General features: G+C 37.9%; 1 protein-coding gene across 7 annotated transcripts in view; it reads left to right on the forward strand.

Annotated features, from left to right (window-relative positions):
- ARFIP1 (ADP ribosylation factor interacting protein 1) overlaps positions 1-18,775 on the forward strand; it is a 138,410-nt gene that overhangs the window by 109,337 nt on the left and 10,298 nt on the right. For all 7 annotated transcript variants that reach the window (XM_065904331.1, XM_065904328.1, XM_065904335.1 and 4 more), the window contains one exon: positions 1,017-1,191. In XM_065904331.1, the coding sequence (XP_065760403.1) occupies positions 1,017-1,191 (175 nt within the window). The remainder of the gene's footprint in view (positions 1-1,016; positions 1,192-18,775) is intronic.

Below are 18,775 nucleotides of genomic sequence, written 5' to 3' on the forward strand. Positions count from 1 at the left end.
CTTGGGTGGCCCTACACAGCATGACTCATAGTTTCATTGAGTTAGACAAGGCTGTGGTCCATGTGATCAGTTTAGTTAGTTTTATGTGATTGTGTTTGCTGTCTGAGTACTGAACAGTAGACACTACTGCATAATCACTGTTTAAAGAGCAAAGCAATGCCGTACCTACTTGGCTGCTCTGACAGAGGCGTGGTGAGGAGTGGGGTCGTGCAGTGACAGTTCTGGGGTAACTGTGTCAGGTTTCATGGTGAGAGAGCACTAGGGGGAGGCATCTCAGGGAGCAGGAGGTGATGAAGTGCTCCAGGGGAGAGCCGTGGTCACACTCTGAATCCTGATGTTGTGGACGCCCACCTGCAGCTGTGCTGTGCGTGCGGGAGCCACCCAGCACAGGTGTCCGTGGAGCGCGTGAAGTGACAAACCTGAATTGAGACGTGATGGAAACTTTAAACAGTGGATTTCAGAGACTCAGTCTGCCATCCCCCAAAAGTGCAGTAGCTCATTAACAGATTTTTTACACTGATTGTGTGTTACAGTGATAATATTTTGGATCTATTGGGTAAAATAAAACATACTGTTAAAGAGATGAAGTTAACTTTTTTTTTGGCTATGCCTTTGTGGCATGTGAAATCTTAGTTCCCTGACGGGGGATCAAACCTGCACTGCCTGCATTGGAAGCAAGAATTGTTAACCACTGGACCACCAGGGAAGTCCCTAACCTGGTTTTTAAATTGTGGAAATTTTACTTGTCAGTTGATACTGTGCTTGAAAAGGAAGAGTTAATGAGATTAAGAGGCAGTCCCCCCTTCCTCTAAAAAAAGTAGCTCCCCCACCACCATGCTTACATTAATAGCTCTTTGTAAGAAGATACTTGATTTTTAAAGCATAAAGTATCAAATATGTATGAGGATGATTGTATATTAATGTATAATATGGGACTGTTGGGTAGCTCCACTTCACCTCCTGAACTTACTTCACACTGTCTTTGTAGTGTGCTTCACTTATTCTCCTCTTTCCAGAATTGAATATGATGCATATCGTACTGATTTGGAAGAACTGAATCTTGGACCACGTGATGCAAACACTCTGCCAAAGATTGAGCAATCACAGCATCTGTTCCAAGCACATAAGGAAAAGTACGATAAAATGCGCAATGATGTTTCTGTCAAGTTAAAATTTCTAGAAGAAAATAAGGTAAATGTATTCTTTACCTTCTGAAATTTTTTTTGTCTCTGTTAACTCTTTGATTATAGAGTTGACCCTTGAACCCCCTGGGGATTGGGGGCACTGACCCTCCAATGCAGTTGAAAGTCCATGTGTAATGCAGTTGCTTCCCTGAATCCATGGTGCCCTGTGTCTGCAGCTCCACATTTGCAGACTCGGCCCACCATGGATCATGCAGTGTAGTATTTACTATTGAAGAAACCTCACGTGTATGTGGACCTACACAGGTCAAACCCATATTGTTTAAGGGTCAACTTTGGAATTGTTGAAAATGAAATTCCATTTATAAACTGTTTTCATGTTTATAAGTATATAAAGTATATTTACTTTCTTCACCTTTCTGTCATTAAAGTCATCATCAGCTGTGCTGTTCCAGTCTTTCACATGTAACGATTGGCAAAAAATACTTGATGTTGATCTTCAGACTGGTGTTGGTATCAAGTGCTTTAAAAAGTTACATAATGGTAGATTCTGTTCTGAACATTTTGAGAACTTTTTTTTAATGGTAGATACAGATTTCAGGAAGGAAACAGCATTTTTCTCAGTACCTAATAAGTGAAGAATAACTAAAAGGTTCTGATTAGGGCTGCAGCTAGCATAACCTAACAGAAACAAGCTAAGAAATCAATTTTCCAGATTATTTTCATGTAACATGAACACATCCAAAGCCTAGAGCAGTGAGAGGTGATATGGACCTGCTGTAGCTTTTGTTGGAGGTAGACTCATGTAATAACAGGCTAGGGGCTCCGGTTTAAGAAGAGAATAGGTTCCAGTGTTTAACATCACCTGCAGAAAAGGATTGCAGTTCTCCGAGTCGGGAACTCAGCACAGGAGAGGTGTGGCGTCCTGAGAGATGGGGTCTCATACTGCACACTGGTGGTCCGTCCTGTGCTTTTCACATCCTCTGAAGGCATAAGAGAACTTCAGCTCTGCTTTCTCCCAGGTACCTTCTTAGTATTTTTCAGTTCTGTCTCTTGATATCTTCTTGTCTTCTTTAATATTTCCTTAGAAACTCTTCTGGCTACTATAAGAGCTGCATAGATTTCCTTGAGACCAGGACTGTCTCTTACTTTTTTTTTTTCTTTTAGCCACAGTGCACGAAAAGTACTGATTTTCTATTACACTGAAACCATTATGTTGTCAGTAAAGGAAATCTCAGCCGAGTCATCAGACAGGTTGCTCAGCGCTATTCAGGCAAGAGCACAGTGAGCCTTTTAGTTTCCTTAGCTGAGCACATGCTGTGGCACTCGTTTTGGTCATTTCGTTTAATATTTTGAAGGATAAGAATACGTCAATACTTAGCTATAGATGCATATTTTAAATATAAAAATATTTTTTACATACTGCCCTCAATCAGCACTCTACAGTACATGCTGCATAAAGTGTGCTAGCGTTTTATGAGTTCTGCCTAAAGCTGATTTGAATGGAGAAAAAGGAATTCATCTAATTTGAGGGTCCAGGACCTCTGCTAATAGAGGAAGTGATTTTAGGAAATGTTTAAAATGGTAATTGTGTTCTATTGGAACCTAATGGTATCTGTTGTGTGCTATTCTCTGAATAGTGAGATTATGGATATTTTTTGTATTTTGTATTTCTCTGTATTTTAAACATTTTCTATGAAAGGTTATCTTGCTTTTATAAAAAGGGAGATAAGCTTATTTTGAAATATTTAATGTCCCTAAACCACCCATGCTTGTTTGGTTCTTGCCAGCAAATTATACAGGGATAAATAAGGGCTGTGTAACTGTAACTCTCTTACTATATGGCTCTTTTTGAAACGTGGCAGTAGATCTACAGATTTAGACATGAACCAGGGAACGCACTTATTTGTTATTTACTAGGCATTTTACATTTATTCTCTCACTCTTCATCACAACAGTCACTCAGACTCAGGAGCCACACTGAGCAGTGAGGAAAGAAGAGGGAAAAAATGATAAATTGTACATGTCGGACAGATCTCACATTCACAGATGAAAATATCTTTATCTTTGGCTCTGGAAATTTTTTAAAGTTGGGAATAATAGAGAATTGTGACTTAAAAACACTCTTCAGGCACCCTTGTAAAAAGCCTGAACTAGGATCTCTCCATTAGCAGAGAGAGAAAAGAGCAGTGGTTTCAAAGCTGCATGACAGGAGTTGGGAAATTGACAGAGGAAGCTCGTTTGGCCTGAAGGTTATGAGGGATGAAGGTTGGGAACTTGTTCTACTTAACTCGGTGTTTAATTTGAAATGACGACAAGATACTCACATGGAAACAGTTGATAGGAACTTTATGGTGTGGGTTTGCCATTTGGATGAACAGGGTCAGAGGTCCAGAGGTTAAAGTTTAGAAGTCATTACTTTGAGAATAATATTGTGATTGTCTCATCTTCTCTTCTTTAGACCTTTCTTACTATAAACTAAAAAAAAAAAAAAGTGCATTTATTCTCAAGGATCTTATTTATATTCATAGACAGCCTAGAAATACCCTGCTTGGGGTTTTCCACAGTTGTCATCAAGCTTCAGTTTCAACTCAGTAATTAGTCAGCTTTGTCTAAAATAAAATCTGTAAAGAAACTCTTAACATTTTTATCTTTTGTATATAATTCTTTAAAACTGTAAAGAGATACTGTTCTTGATCTCAGTTATTTCAAGCAGTAGACAGCTATGATTTGGCTGAAAACTTCTACTCATAAGAAGAATTTTTTTGTTTTCTTGCTTTTGTTGGAGCAACTTCTCCCCTTTTTTCTTTAATAGCTCTAATGAGGGGAGGATAAAGCAGGTCTTTAGGCCTAGGAACTGCCTGTCACCCCTGTTTGCTTTTGAAATGCCTCAGATCTGGGGGTTTTCTTCTTTTGTGAACTACAGCTGAATTTGTTCCTTAGTATTTCTTTTATATGCAGTTGTCTTGAATTTTAGCAAAATATAAGCTATTTTTTAAATATCATATGTTGAATTTTTAAAAAAACATAAGTCATCTGAAACATCAGTGAGTGCTAATTTGTAATTTCATGATGTCCTAAAGGCTATTGTTTTTTTTCTAAAGCTGTTTTTGCACCTCCTTTTGCTGGGACATTGCGGGGAGAGGGAGGTCCTTTTGGTTATCCTGGCTTTTGGAGTATCCTCCTATAGCGACACTCCTCTTATAAAATGTGAGGCCAGATAATCAAACAGCTAGAATAGTGCAAAACTGAAAGCAAATAGTCATTGAGTAAAGGACTAAAGATCGTCCTGTGACTATCGTAATAAGTTTTAGTGGCCAAACATTGTGAGAATATTTTTGTTTATTTTGTTTTCAGAACTTAAGGAAAAAAATTGAGAGTGATTGGGAGGTAGATTCTTTTCTATTAGAAAACTGAGGTGTTTATATGTACTTAGTCTAGCCTTTTTTTTCTCCGGCAAAACAAAAGGAATAGGTATGTATTAAAAATACCTGTGTGTCCTTACCTGGGTATGTCTGTACATGCAGTAATGCTGAGAGTTGTGTACATGTGTCCATGCTTGTCATTCCCTTAATGGAAAAAGTTGAATTCTACTGTTTACAGTCTATACTCTGTGCACCCCCTTGCCCTATCCTCCATCCCCGATATGTTGTGTTTACCTTTAATGTGAACAAACCTCTGAATTCTTTTTCTTATTTACTAAACAAGATTGAGTTGCATAACAAGAGCACAGTTAATTAGACTCTTATAGTGTTTGTTTTCATCAATATTTCTTTTCCCCTAGACTTTTAAATAATGTAACTTGAGCTATTTTCTGACTTAAGGCACTTTGTTTACCTTTTATTGTTCCTCTCAAACTTCAAAACAAAACATAGGCTAAAAAATATAGTCAAGGTAAAGAAAATAGTCATTTCTGGTGCTTTGTAGACTTTGTCGAAGTAGGTACCGTGCCTTCTTTTACAGCCTCATGATGCCTAGCAGTGGTGTTAAATGTATAGTAGTAATTTAGCACATACATGTTTGCATTTCTTCCCAAAAGGGAAGGGAGGAGATGGAGGTGAGTAAGAGTCACGTAGGGCAGACTAGATGCTTACCTTGCTCTTTGGTTTAGTGAGGCACAGCATGCTCTCTCAGAAATGCTTCTGTTGTCTGCAATACATACTGTTTTCATGGAAAGAAAGCAAAAAATTAGAGGAAAACAAGCACATCAATGTGAGCAGCCCATGTTTCCTTTTTCAAACATTTTTATGTGTTGGAACCGTGTAGAATGTGAAAAAAGTAATTTAAGATGATTAACATTTCCCTTAAGATAATTATAATTTAAGAGTACAAGTAAATATCTTTTCAGATCTACTAACATATTGTGGGGAGGACCCTGAATATATCAGAGATTCAACAATAGTTTAGATAAATAAAGAGTAAGAATCCCATTAATTTTGTTATATTCTTACTTTAAGAAGGATGGAATATATTCTTACTTTAAGGTAATGTCAGTTAATTAGGTGTAACCATTAAGTGCACAGTTTTTTCTGTTGTTATAGTCAGTAACTCAAAGGATGACAAGGGAGTTGGGGGTTGGGAGGCTGAGAGAAAAAAGATGAGCCAGACTTGGGATCTATCCTAGACACGTGTTTGATTAATATACTTAATTTTAAAAAATATTTCATAAAAATTATAGTCATTCTTAACACTAGGTTGATGAAAAGAACTTCACTCACATCATGTTTCATATAGAATTATAATACAGTGATAATCCTGTATGTTAGGGTTTCTTCTCTATTACAAATTTATTTCGTACATATGTTATTATGAATTTAACTTATCAGAGACAAGTCCAATAAACAAAAGTGATGAGATAGAGAAAGAGGGGAATACACAGAGAATAAAAACAAGACACATTGTAAATCGACTTTACTTCAATTTTTAAAAAACACAAAACAAAGTAAACGCAGATAATGTGAGACAGCTATATATGTAGTTTTGGTGACCCAGTCACTGTATACAAATATGTTCTGTTATAGAAAATACTCAAAGCCTACTACATTTTTATAAAAATGCTCTGTAAATGCTGAGAAAGGCTAGGAGAGCAAACATATTCTTCTCTTTAAGAAGATATGAGCCTCTGAGTTTAAAAAATGGCTATCTGTTACCAAATTTTGAGAAGCATGTTCAGTTCATAATCATTACTTAATATGTACAGTAGATACATTCTTGAAATCTTTTTTCCCGTTCTCTAAAGAACTCTCATTTTTTACTCTTGATATTTTTAAAAGATTCGTGCCAGTGATTTACTGTCATCTTTCTTTCTGTAACTGTAGGCATGAACAGTATTCTTGGTATTTGCTCCTAAATCATGTGAAGTTATATTCTATAGGTAAAAGAACCTGGTTCTGAATGAAACATAAGCCTTTATGGGTTGGAAGGTAGAAGTACAGTGAGCAGCCGCAACACTGTGCCAGATACGGTCACCTCCATTTGGATCCTGTGAAGCAATCCCTCACTCCTGCAGCTTTATTTCCAAACGTAACTCCTGAGTGCATTCCAGCCATGTAATTTCATGTTGTTACTGTTTTTTTATTTATTTAGGAAACATTTGTCAAGTATTATATACTGTGTAGCAAGAAGTGTTCTGGACATTGTTCTGGACCCAGTGAGCAAAAGTGAAAAAAACTCTCCCCTCAGAGTTTATAGCCTGGTGAAAGAATCAGGGAAGCCTCGCATGCTACAGTTCATGGGGTCCCGAAGACTCAGACACAACTTAGAAACCAGATAGCAACAAAGGAAGCAACACTGACCACAGATCACACCGAAACTCATGTATGTGTGTGTATACATTGTGGCTGTGGCCAGCGAGTGGTCAGGGCAGGCTCCTATTAGAGTGTGATGTTGAAAGTTCACCAGGTAAAGTGAGAAGCAGAGAGTATTCCAAGTAATTGGAACAGTCTGTGGGAGGTGAACAGGCGCCAAACCATGCAGGCCTTACAGGCCACGTTAGTCAGTCAGTCAGTCAGTTCAGTTGCTCAGTCGTGTCCGACTCTTTGCGACCCCATGAATCGCAGCACGCCAGGCCTCCCTGTCCATCACCAACTCCTGGAGTTCACTCAAACTCACACCCATCAAGTCGGTGATGCCACCCAGCCATCTCATCCTCTGTCGTCCCCTTCTCCTCCTGCCCCCAGTCCCTCCCAGCATCAGGGTCTTTTCCAATGAGTCAACTCTTCGCATGAGGTGGCCAAAGCATTGGAGTTTCAGCTTCAGCATCAGTCCTTCCAATGAACACCCAGGACTGATCTCCTTCAGGATGGACTGGTTGGATCTCCTTGCAGTCCAAGGGACTCTCAAGAGTCTTCTCCAACACCACAGTTCAAAAGCATCAATTTTTCGGCACTCAGCTTTCTTCACAGTCCAACTCTTCACATCCACACATGACTACTGGAAAAACCGTAGCTTTGACTAGACGGACCTGTGTTGGCAAAGTAATGTCTCTGCTTTTTAATATGCTATCTAGGTTGGTCATAACTTTCCTTCCAAGGAGTAAGCGTCTTTTAACTTCATGGCTGCAATCACCATCTGTAGTGATTTTGGAGCCCCCCAAAAATAAAGTCTGACACTGTTTCCACTGTCTCCCCATCTATTTCCCATGAGGTGACGGGACCAGATGCCATGATCTTAGTTTTCTGAATGTTAAGCTTTAAGCCAACTTTTTCAGCCACGTTAGGGGAGAGCTTATTTGAGTGTTGGTGGGAATCCATTGCAGGAATTCTTGGCAAATGACAAGTCTTCAAAATGGTGCAGAGGCTGTAGTAGAACGTAAGAGTGAGTATAGGAGTTTAAACAGGGTGATGGGAGCGAGGATTGGGGTAGTGTTAATGGAAGTGGAGTGAGCTGAAGGTTTCAAGAGATCCTTAAAAGGTAGAACAGAGAGACACATAAAATATGAAGAATAGATTGATATGTGATTGGCACATTTGACTTTTTTTATTCCTTTTTCAGCAAATATTCAATACTTGTTTTTCATGTCAGTCACTGAGTCAAGTAGTGGAAATATAATGGCCTTGCTGTCATAGAGCTTATAGTCAAGTAAGAGAAATAGACATTGAGCAGCTAATTACAGAAGTGCAAGCTGTGATTGGTGCCGTGAAGGGAAAATAGGGGGGTCTTATGAGCATACAAAGGGAGCATGTCTTGACATGAGAGAGGAAGTGACTCTGGAGCTGAGGTCCACAGGGATGGAGAGGAGGTAACCGAGGTGTGCACGGGAAGAAGGAGTGGGTGCGTGCTCAGCCGTGGCTAGGCTCCGCTGCCCATGGAACTCGCCAGGCAAGAAGACTGGAGTGGGTTGAAGATCCCCCTCCTCCAAGGGATCTTCCCAGCCTAGATTGGGATCGAACCCACATCTCCTGTGTCTCCTGCATTGCAGATGGATTTTTTTACCTCTGAGCCATAGGGGAAAGGAATAGAAGATGCAAAAGCCAGTCAAGGTCAGTGAGTCCAGAGCATGCGGAGAAGCAGGGAGAGTGGCTCTGGATGAAGCTGGACAGGTAGATCCGCCAACACAAGGATAAGATGACCTACATGCGAGGTTACTCATCACAGTGTCACTGGTAACGTCAAAAGGTGAGGAACAACTGGAACAGTTCAGCAGTAAAGAGCAAGTTCAATAAACTATGGCTCACTTATACAATGAAATACTTTTCAGCCATTACAAAAAAAGACTAGGGATGTGATTAATAGAAAGATCCTCAGAGCATACTGTTAATAATAAAGAAAAGACCAAGGTGCACAGCAGTGAATGTGGTACAAAACCTTTTGTATAAGAAAGGAAAGAATTAAGCATGTATAATCTTATTTTCTTGTATTTGCATAAAGAAAACCCAAAGAAATTAACTAGTTAACATTTTTTTTTAACCTGGAAGGGGAATAGAGAGGACTGAAAATCTTGTTATGTACTTCGATCTTTTCAATTTTGGTCCTACCTATTCAAAGGATGATTTTGATTTAAAAGAAAATATGTATAGATAGAAAATGTTCGTTTTACAATAGGATACGTTCTGTTTTCAAAAAGACTCAACCAGATTCCTATTTTTTAAACATAATTTTATTACCTATGACCTATAATTTTGCTTATAGCTTAAAATCAAATGATTGATTCTGTATTGGAAAGAATAGAAGACAGATTCATCTTAAGTGTGAGGTTAGAAGTGATATGACAGTGCCTTCCATATACATCAGAAAATATTTTCCTGTTCACTCCCATGTTTGCTGCATTTAGTGGTTTGACTTCCAGGTCCCTTTAAAACTCTTTAAACACACATGAAACAGGAAAATTTTGCCTGTGATTTGCGCTGCCTCCTTTCCCTTTTTATTAAAGGGATGGAAGTTAACTACCTTTGTATCAGTCATGCAACTAAAAAGAATTGAGAGTTGTGGGCTGATGTTGAAATTAACAGGATCCAAGCCGTACCTGTCCAACGTTGCTTGGTAATTTGCAGTCCTCAGCTGGGGAGTGAGGGGAGAGCACACCTCGTCAACCAGTTCCTGCCGTCTGCCCGTCAGGTGTGCCTGTTTCCAGCAGGCAGTGTGAAGGGAAGATATTTGTACACTAGACTTAAAAGCCTTCCAGAGGGGTAGCTCATGAGTTGCTGTTTTTGTATGTTTGACTTTGTGTGTGTGTGTGTGTGTGGTTTTTTCTTGGCAATTATGTTTAAAGCACTTGTGTTTTCTTTACCTCTTCTGGACAGAAGTTCTTTCTGTTGTTAGAGGGGAGGGGATTGTTCATTGCTTCTACTTTGAGGGTACAGGATTCGCTTATTAAAGTTCAGTTCTTGACCATCACTGCTGCATTGTCTGTGTTCTGTTAAATGGTTTTGCTTGTGTACACCTCAGACCCGTATTTCCCTTACTTTGCCAACCCTGCTAATCACCCAAGGTGAGTTTTTAAGTCTGCAGCCAGTGTGAGATGTGAACAGATCACTGGTATCTGCATCGGTTTTAGCGACACTAGCATTACTGCACTTTTCCTTTTTTTGGTTCTTAGTAGTTACCATCTTGAGATTTACTTAAAAATAAACCCTTTAATTAGTATTTCTGAGTAAAATCTCAGACTATACCAGCAGTGTTTAAGAACTTGACTTTGCATTGTTCTTTTTGACCCTTCCTTGAAGTCCTCTCAGTAATGACTCAGTCCTTTCCTGTTGACTATATATATATTTCTTCCATGACTCATCTACACTTTGGTTTTTTAGATTTAAAATAATCACTTTATAACTAGATTTTTTTCTTTATTCCTCTTTAATCTTGCAACATTCTGGTTTCATATTCATATTTCTCAATTTTCAAAAGATCCCTTTTAAAAATTATTCAGTATATTTTTAAGGTGCTTACTTTGGGCTATTATAATGACTAAATCTAAAGAAATATTGTATAATTCTATTATGGCAAACTCTCTGCTAACAAGCAGCTTAGAGTCTAATGGAGAACATTTCTGTTGTATACCAAGTGGTGAGTGAAGCATGAGGAAGAAGAAACCTAGGATTTGACAAAGAAAACCGTAGTGAGGGCTGGAAGTGGCAGTGTGGCCAGACCACACAGAATGAGGAACATGAGCACTGGCAGAAAGAGGTCAAAACAAAAGCCTTCAAGAAATCCTGGATCATATGTTTCAATGATTTGTAAACTTTTGTTGTATTTTCTGTTCTCTTCTTAAAGCAAAACATAGTATTGCTGCTTATGGGTTTTTTTTTTTTAAGAAAAGAGTTTTATTATAACAAATTTTGGTAAAGATTTTTTCAGTTTAAACAGTTGTTAGGTGCCTGGGATGAGAATTTTGTAAGCTGTTTAAGAGGGGAAAAGTTATCTTTCCAAGATAAAATACAGAACCACACTATGAAGGAAAGCTATCTTGTGTAAAGATGAGTTTGAATGGACCATCGGTTTATCTATAAGTTCCTGTTGCCCAGTATCCTTATCTATAAGTTCCTGTTGCCCAGTATCCAAAAGGCCAATGAGAACAGGATCACCTATTTAATGAAAGGAAATACCCAGTGCCTTAACTACACTCATGACCCTAAATTAATTTTAAGCTAGGAGTTCATATGCTAACTGGGAAGATTTATGCTATATAATGTGTCCTCGAGCAACTTGAAAGTTTCTTTCTTCTTCTGTGTATTATCAGAGCATCCAGGGCTTTCTCCAAAGCACAAATCATACTGTGCTGTGAATGCTTGTTAGTCTGTTTCTCCTCCTAGCCATGAGTGCCACGGGTACATATTTAGGGCATTCCCTTCCTATAGTAAGTGAACTGAAGGACACTGATCTTTGAGTAATCTGCATGTAGAGGAAGTCTATCATCTTCTCAGCCAGCCAGCTTTCCAATTAAAGTCGTATTCCTTGCCTCAAAAAACAACAACAACAACAACAACAACAAAAAATTATCAGAGGGAGAAGGTTAGAGATAACCTTGGAAAACAGAAGTCATATTGGTCATATCTAAACCTGGAACCTTTGAAGGGAAGGGTGAAGACTGGGAGTTAGCTAGCTTAGGCATTTTTGCTAAAGAGGAGAAAACTTGTGCGAATCTGTTACTGGGGTTTACAGATTGCGTTTCATCAGTTATCTTCTGTCCAAAACAGGACTGCCCTTTTTTACCTCATGGCTTTGGACTCCACTCAGTCATGTCCGACTCTGCAGCCCCATGGACTGTAACCCTCCAGGCTGTTCAGTCTATAAGATTCTCCAGGCAAGAATACTGGAGTGGGTTGCCATTTCTTTCTCCAGAGAATCTTCCCAACCCAGGGATCAAACCCAGGTCTCCTGCATTGCAAGCAGGAGACACAAGGGAAGCTGCTTTTTTACCTCAGAGGATGCTTTTTTTTTTTTTTAACCTAATTGTCAATGATTGTCGAAACCCATCCCAATGAGTCAGAAAAATGAAATCTGTTCTTCCACCTCCATATTTGTCTTTCCTTCTCTCCCTCCCTTCCCAAGGCCCACACCCATATTTCTGATAGTGCTTTTCTTTTTCAGCTGGTAGTTGCTTTTATGACAAGCCATTTCCAAAGCTATTACAAATAAAATTATACTTCGCAAACCTAATAAAAGGCCAAGACAGGTATATTTTCCTACTATTACTCTTCTGCTTTCTTACTTACTGGAAAAAGATCAAGGATGCACAGAGAAAGCACATCATTATACATTTTTAAATAGCTGGGAGAAAAGAAAGGAGTTAATACCTTACATATTCGCGGTTGGAGACTTCTTACTAAACAGTGATTTTGTTCCAGCTTTTCCTTTTATGTTTAAGCCAAGCTACTGCCCCAAAGTTACTGTACACTTAATATAAAACCCTATTTTATAGAATTACTGTAAAGGAGGGCCAAATAAGTTTGAAGAACTTAACAACTATAAATAAAATTGTAAACTAATAACTTATTTTAACTAGAAATTACCTCATTTAAAAAAATTACCTTAATGTCTCTGATAAGAAGGCATGTAATCTAAATTTGATTTGGAAAAAAGTTCATTTGGTAGAAATAAAGTACTTTTTTTATCGTTCGATGTCTGTGAAGTTATACTTTAAGGTTTGTAGTCAGTCACTTTGTAAATGGAATTTATTTTCTATTGATACATGCTGTATAGGCAGGAGAAAGTTTTTAGTGTTACCCATTGGTATCATTATCAGTTCCACTCTTGCGTTTCTCTTACAGTTTCCGTTTAAAGCCCCAGCTTGTCTCTGTGTGTTGGCGTCAGTGCTGAAGTTTGTTTGGCGCTTTAACAGTTGCGGTATCTTATGGTATATTTTAGGTCATTCAGCAGATGTTGCTGTAGTGGTTTTCCTTTGGTCTGGTCTGGGTTGCTCTTTGGCAAATCTTTATGCAAGTTCTTTGTGATTGACTTCACAATGATATAGTATATTTCTAAATTACTGTAACTGTTTCTGATGTTAGGTTTTGAAAATTGGTCAAATCTTTCGTCATCCCACAGGCAGGAGATGTTGCTTCTGTCTTTTGCTTCTATTTTAAATCTGCTTTTCTGTTGTGTTTTATTTAGCCTTATAACCACTTTAAGTTAGGAGATACATACATAAATAGATGAATATAGATTTTATTTTCCTGCTCTGTAATTATGGAAAGATTATATGAAAGTTTTTTTATTATATGAATATTTAATATTGCATTATTCTTCATAACTTTAGAAAAAATTCAATTTTAGCTGTTCCAGCCTCTGTGTTAGTTCCTTGTCCTGAGGCTGTTTGCATGCAGCTTGAGGACCAGAGACAAAACAGAAAGAAGGTTAAAGTATCTTTTCTACATTACTGCCCTTCCTTTAGTTGATCTGTTAAACCTTTCTTTGTTTATTTCAAACTTTGTTTAAAAGCTTTCTAAAATGCTTATTGCCTTATTAATAGAGGCAGGTTAGAATAGGGGAAAGAAGCCAGTCTTGGAATAGACATTCCTAAGTTCCCCAAATCCCATCTGCTTCCTAGATGTCTAAAACTTAAGTGAATTACTTAACTTTCTGAGTCTTTTTTTTTTTTTTTTTAATGATAACATGGAGAAAATGGAAGATTTCAAAGAACAGATGTAAGGGTAACATATTTATCTGTTGAACAGAAAGTGCTTCATAGAAGTTAGTGTCACCTACTATAATAAAGAATAGTCTACCAAAAATTCTTGGCTGTTTCTTTGATACTGTATGCTCATAACTTCTCATGATTTCATAGCACAAATGTAGAAGTAAACTGAAAAAGTGTAATGACCCTAAAATATTTCCTTCAGCATTATGGCTTTTTGACCCTTCTAAAAATAGGGTTTGATCTTTTCCCCTCATTTTACTTTCTTCACATCTCTCCCCAAGTCAGTTCTAATTGAGAAGCCAGAATCTTGCCCAGACTGACCTTTATAAAGTGAACCTGATGAAAAAACCAAATACTTAAAATAATGCTTTTGAGTCTTGTTAAAATTGCTTATTTACAGTGAGAACAGCATAATATCATTACAATGGTTGCAAAAATTATCTTTAAAATTGTACTGCAGCTGTTTTTCTAATAGTTCTTAATTTTTCCCTCTATTGGTAGTGGTTTATATTTGTTTAATAACCAGAATATCCTGAAGATTCTTTGTAGCTATCATAGCTTCATTGAATACGTTCTATGAGTCCATATCCTAGTGCAAATTAAAATTAGTCAAAAATAAGTAGAGAAATAATAGAAAAAAAATGTTTACAAGAAAAAAATGCAAAAGCAAAATATTCTGTTTTAAATTCATTTAATTTAGAAGGTATATTCCTATGATAATTGATTTATTAGTTTAATTTAACTTTATTTTTGAGTTAGTAATGGTTGGATTAAAGAGTCAACTTACTATTCTTATTTAAATTTGCATACCAGAATCAAAACTTGTACTAGGATAACACAGAATCAGTGCTAATAGAAAAGTGAGATAAGTTATCTGTTTTGGTATAAAACAGTTTCTGAGGTTAAAGTGACAGTGAAATTTTATACTTTATTTCCATAATTATAATTGAAAAGTTTAGAATCCCCAGAGGCTCTCTTTATACCAGAAATTTTTCTGAAGTGTAAATACTTTAAAATGCTTTTACACATCAACCTTCTCACAGTTACCAAAAGAATGTTTTTGTGAAAATGGATATTGTCTCATTTTGTTGTGAAAATTAGAATTCAGCCCTAAAAAGCATCCTCTTTTCTTTCTGGATTAGGTTTCGCTGGGGGTGGGGAACCATTCTAAATACTGCTAATGTCCCTGTTGTGAGGCTCCCTTAGGGTGTCTCTCTGTTAGGTTCGTTGACTGTCAGAGAGTGGGGACACTTGTGTCGACATCAGTAGGGCTAACTGAAAATTGTCTGATGCCCTTCCCACTTTCTTTTTGACTCTCTCCTAACTTTCTAGATTGTTTTAAGAGTTGTCTGCAGTTTAGTATGTGAATCAAACCCTGTGCTCTTTTATTGTCTTCTCCAGTTCTAAAACATTGACAATTAAAATTCAAACCCAGAATTTTTTGTGGCCCAAAAAACAATAATTAGCTAGACCCTATTTCTAAAAATTGGAATTTCACACTAAAAATACAGAAGGCTTTTAGTTTCTCTGTAATTCCAGGAGCCAAGGGTCATCTGAAATTGGAAAACAAGAAAAGCGAAATAATACTATTAGAGCAAGATAGAAATATTACTTTGTGACTCAAGTAGGTTACTAGTGTGAAAACCTTAATAACTCAAAATAGGGAAGAGTGTTCATAAACTTGTACATAAACTTTCAGCTGAATTTAATTCTTCTCTAATCGAAGTGCCAGTTTCTGTCCTTAAAAATAAATAGAAATAATGTTTTTCTACTGAAAGAAAGCCTTTCAACGAAAGGTTTTCCAGAGCCTTTTGAGTTTCCAAATATATATATACTGCTATTTAGAAAGCAACTTTATCAGAAACCTTTAGTAGAAAGGAACCATAAAAATCACCTAAATCTCAGTTTCTTCATTATTGACGTGAAAAGAGAGTTCACATGGTAAACTTGGGACAGAAACAGGAATGAAGCCCAGTTTTCTTGAGTCTGTCACTCTCATCCAACTGTATCACCCTCCTTCTGCAGTTAACAAGAGTCTCTACGGGCAAAGAAAAAGATTACCTACTTCATGGACAGAGAAAATAGAAAATGAATAAATGATTTATTTGTAGTAGATTTGCTTTGTTCCTAGTGGCATTTTTAGTGAAGGAAATTTAACTTGTGTGCTTTTGCAGAAATTCAAAACTCGTTACATAGCAGTTTGTAAGGATTGCAGCATGATGTTTTAGGGACAGTTTTTCTTGAATTCTCTGAGGTGTATTACTTTAGACTCTACAAGCAAAGGTGAATGTCTTGATTATAAACAGAATTGATTTGTGGCTTTAGAGAGAATTAGAAACTAGAAAGATTATTTGAGACATTCTAATTTAGTTTCATTTTTAAATCTATTGATTTATAGTCTTTATGTTTTATACTATAATTGAGTCATGAAGCTTCATTAACGTCCTGTTTTTTCCTTTGCTTTTTTATTTAATTGGTGTACGTGTGTGCATGCTTGTCATTTAGTCATGTCCAACTATTTGTGACCCAACGGACTGCAGTCCGCCACCAGGCTCCTCTGTCCATGGAATTTTCCAGGCAAGAATACTGAAGTGGGTAACCATTTCCTCCTCCAGGGGATTTTCCCTACCCAGATAGGGATCGAACCCATGTCTCTCTCCTGTGTCTCCTCTTTGGCAGGCAGATTCCTTACCACTGAGCTATTTGGGAAAGTCCCAGTCGGGCTACACACAGTTTTTTAAATTTTTTAAATTGGTATGCACACAAAATACATACACTTGGGCTTCCCAGGTGACTCACTGGTAAAGAATCCGCCTGCCAAGCAGGAGATGCAGGTTCAACCCCTCGGTCTGGAGAAGGAAATGGCAACCCACTGCAGTATTCCTGTCTGGGAAATTCCATGGACAGAGGAGCCTGGTGGGCTGCAGTCCGTGAGGTTGTAAAGAGTCGGACACAGCTTAGCAACTACACGACAACAACCATGCATCCCTCTTAGGCCAGTACCTAGTTGTGGAATAGCTGGGCTGTATGTACACATAACATGGGAATAGTAGGTGCCTGTTTAACTTTTTAAGAAATTGGCAAACTTTTCCTAGATGGTTGTATCATTTGACATTTCCACCAATAATATATGAGAGGCCAATTTGTTCCACGTCCTCACTGGTTTAAGTCAGAATTTCCCTAATAACTAAAGACATTGGTCATCTTTTCATGGACTTACTTCCCATCTGTTTTTTGTTTTGTTTTTTGGTGAAATGCCTGTTCAGACTTTTCCCCTATTTTTTGGTTAGGTTGTTTGTCATTTTCTTATTCATTTTTAAGAATATTTTGTATATATTTTGTGTATATCAATTCTTTGTCTAATAGCTTTTGCAAATATTGTCTCCCAATATATGGCTTGCCTTTCACTTTTATAACAGTGTCTTTTAATTCATTTTGGGGGGGGGAGTTGCTGTGCTGGGTCTTTGCTGTTGCACGGGCTTGTCTGTAGTTGCAGCAAGTGGGAGCTACTCTCTAGTTGCAGTTCGAGGACTTATTGCATCGGCTTCTCTTGTTGCAAGAACATGGGCTCCAGGGCACACGGGCTTCAGTAGTCGCAGTTCTAGAGCACAGGCTCTGTAATTGCGGCACACAGGCTTAGGTGTTCTGCGACATGTGGGATCTTCCTGGGTCAGTGATCACACCCGTGTCTGCTACGTTGGCAGGTGGATTCTTTACCACCGAGCCGCCAGGGAAGCCCATTAACAGTGTCTTTTGAAGAGAAAAAACATTTTAATTTTGATGAAGTCCAGTTGATTATTTTCTTTTTATAATTCTTTGTGTGAACTGTTTTAAAATTTTTGCCAAATCTAAGATTAAGATTTTTTTCCTGTGTTTTCTTCTAGAAGGTTTATAGTTTCTAGCTCCTACATTTAGGCCTATGTTCCATTTTGAGCTGAGTTCTGTATACGTTGTAAAGTATCAGTCCTTCCAATGAATATTCAGTGATTTCCTTTAGGATGAACTGGTCGGATCTTCTTGCTGGCCAAGGGACTCTCAAGAGTCTTCTCCAACACCAACCACAGTTCTAAAGCACCAATTCTTCAGCACTCAGCTTTCTTTATAGTCCAACTCTCACGTCCATGCATGACTACTAGAAAAACCATAGCTTTGACTAGACGGACCTTTGTTGGCAAAGTAATGTCTCTGCTTTTTAATATGCTGTGAAGGCTGGTCATAGCGTTTCTTCCAAGGAGCAAGCATCTTTTAATTTCATGGCTGCAGTCACCATCTGCAGTGATTTTGGAGCCCAAGAAAATAAAGTCTCTCACTATTTCCATTATTTCCCCATCTAATTTGCCATGAAGTGATGGAACCAGATGCCATGACCTTCGTTTTCTGAATGTTGAGTTTTAAGCCAGCTTTTTCACTCTCCTCTTCTCCTTTTCCTCTCCTTTCACTTTAGGTCTTTATTCAAAGACCTAAAGTCATCTTAGTGAGAGCTAGGTCATCTTAGTGAGACCTCTTCTGGCCTTCTTTCGTTTTTGTTTTTTTTTAATTTGCTGTTAGTTTCAGGTGTACAGAAAGCGCTTCAGTTACACATATACATAAACTCATTCTTTTTTGGATTCTTTTCCCACGTAGGTTATCACAGATTCCTGAGTAGGGTTTCCTGTGCTGTAGTAGATCCTTGTTGGCTCCCTGAATATTCTGTGCATGGTAGAATGTGCATGTTAACCCTGAACTCCTCATTTATCCTTCCCGCCCACATTTCCATTGGTAACCATAAGTGTGTTTTCAAACTCTGTGAGTTTATTTCTGTTTTGTAAATGAATATGTATCTTTTGTGTTGTTTTTTGAAAAATAGATTCCACGCGTTGTAGCGTATTATATTTGTCTTTGTCTGACTTCACTTAGTATGATAATCCCTAGGTCCCTCCATGTTACTGCAGATGGCACTCTTTCTTCTTTTTTGTGGCTGAATAATAGTAATGTTCCATTGTACACGCGTCCCACACCTTCTTCACCCATTCCTGTGCTGATGGGCGTTAGGTTGATTCCAGCTCTCGGCTCTTGTGAC

Source organism: Muntiacus reevesi, chromosome 13, assembly GCF_963930625.1.
Source record: "Muntiacus reevesi chromosome 13, mMunRee1.1, whole genome shotgun sequence".
NCBI lineage: Eukaryota > Metazoa > Chordata > Mammalia > Artiodactyla > Cervidae > Muntiacus > Muntiacus reevesi.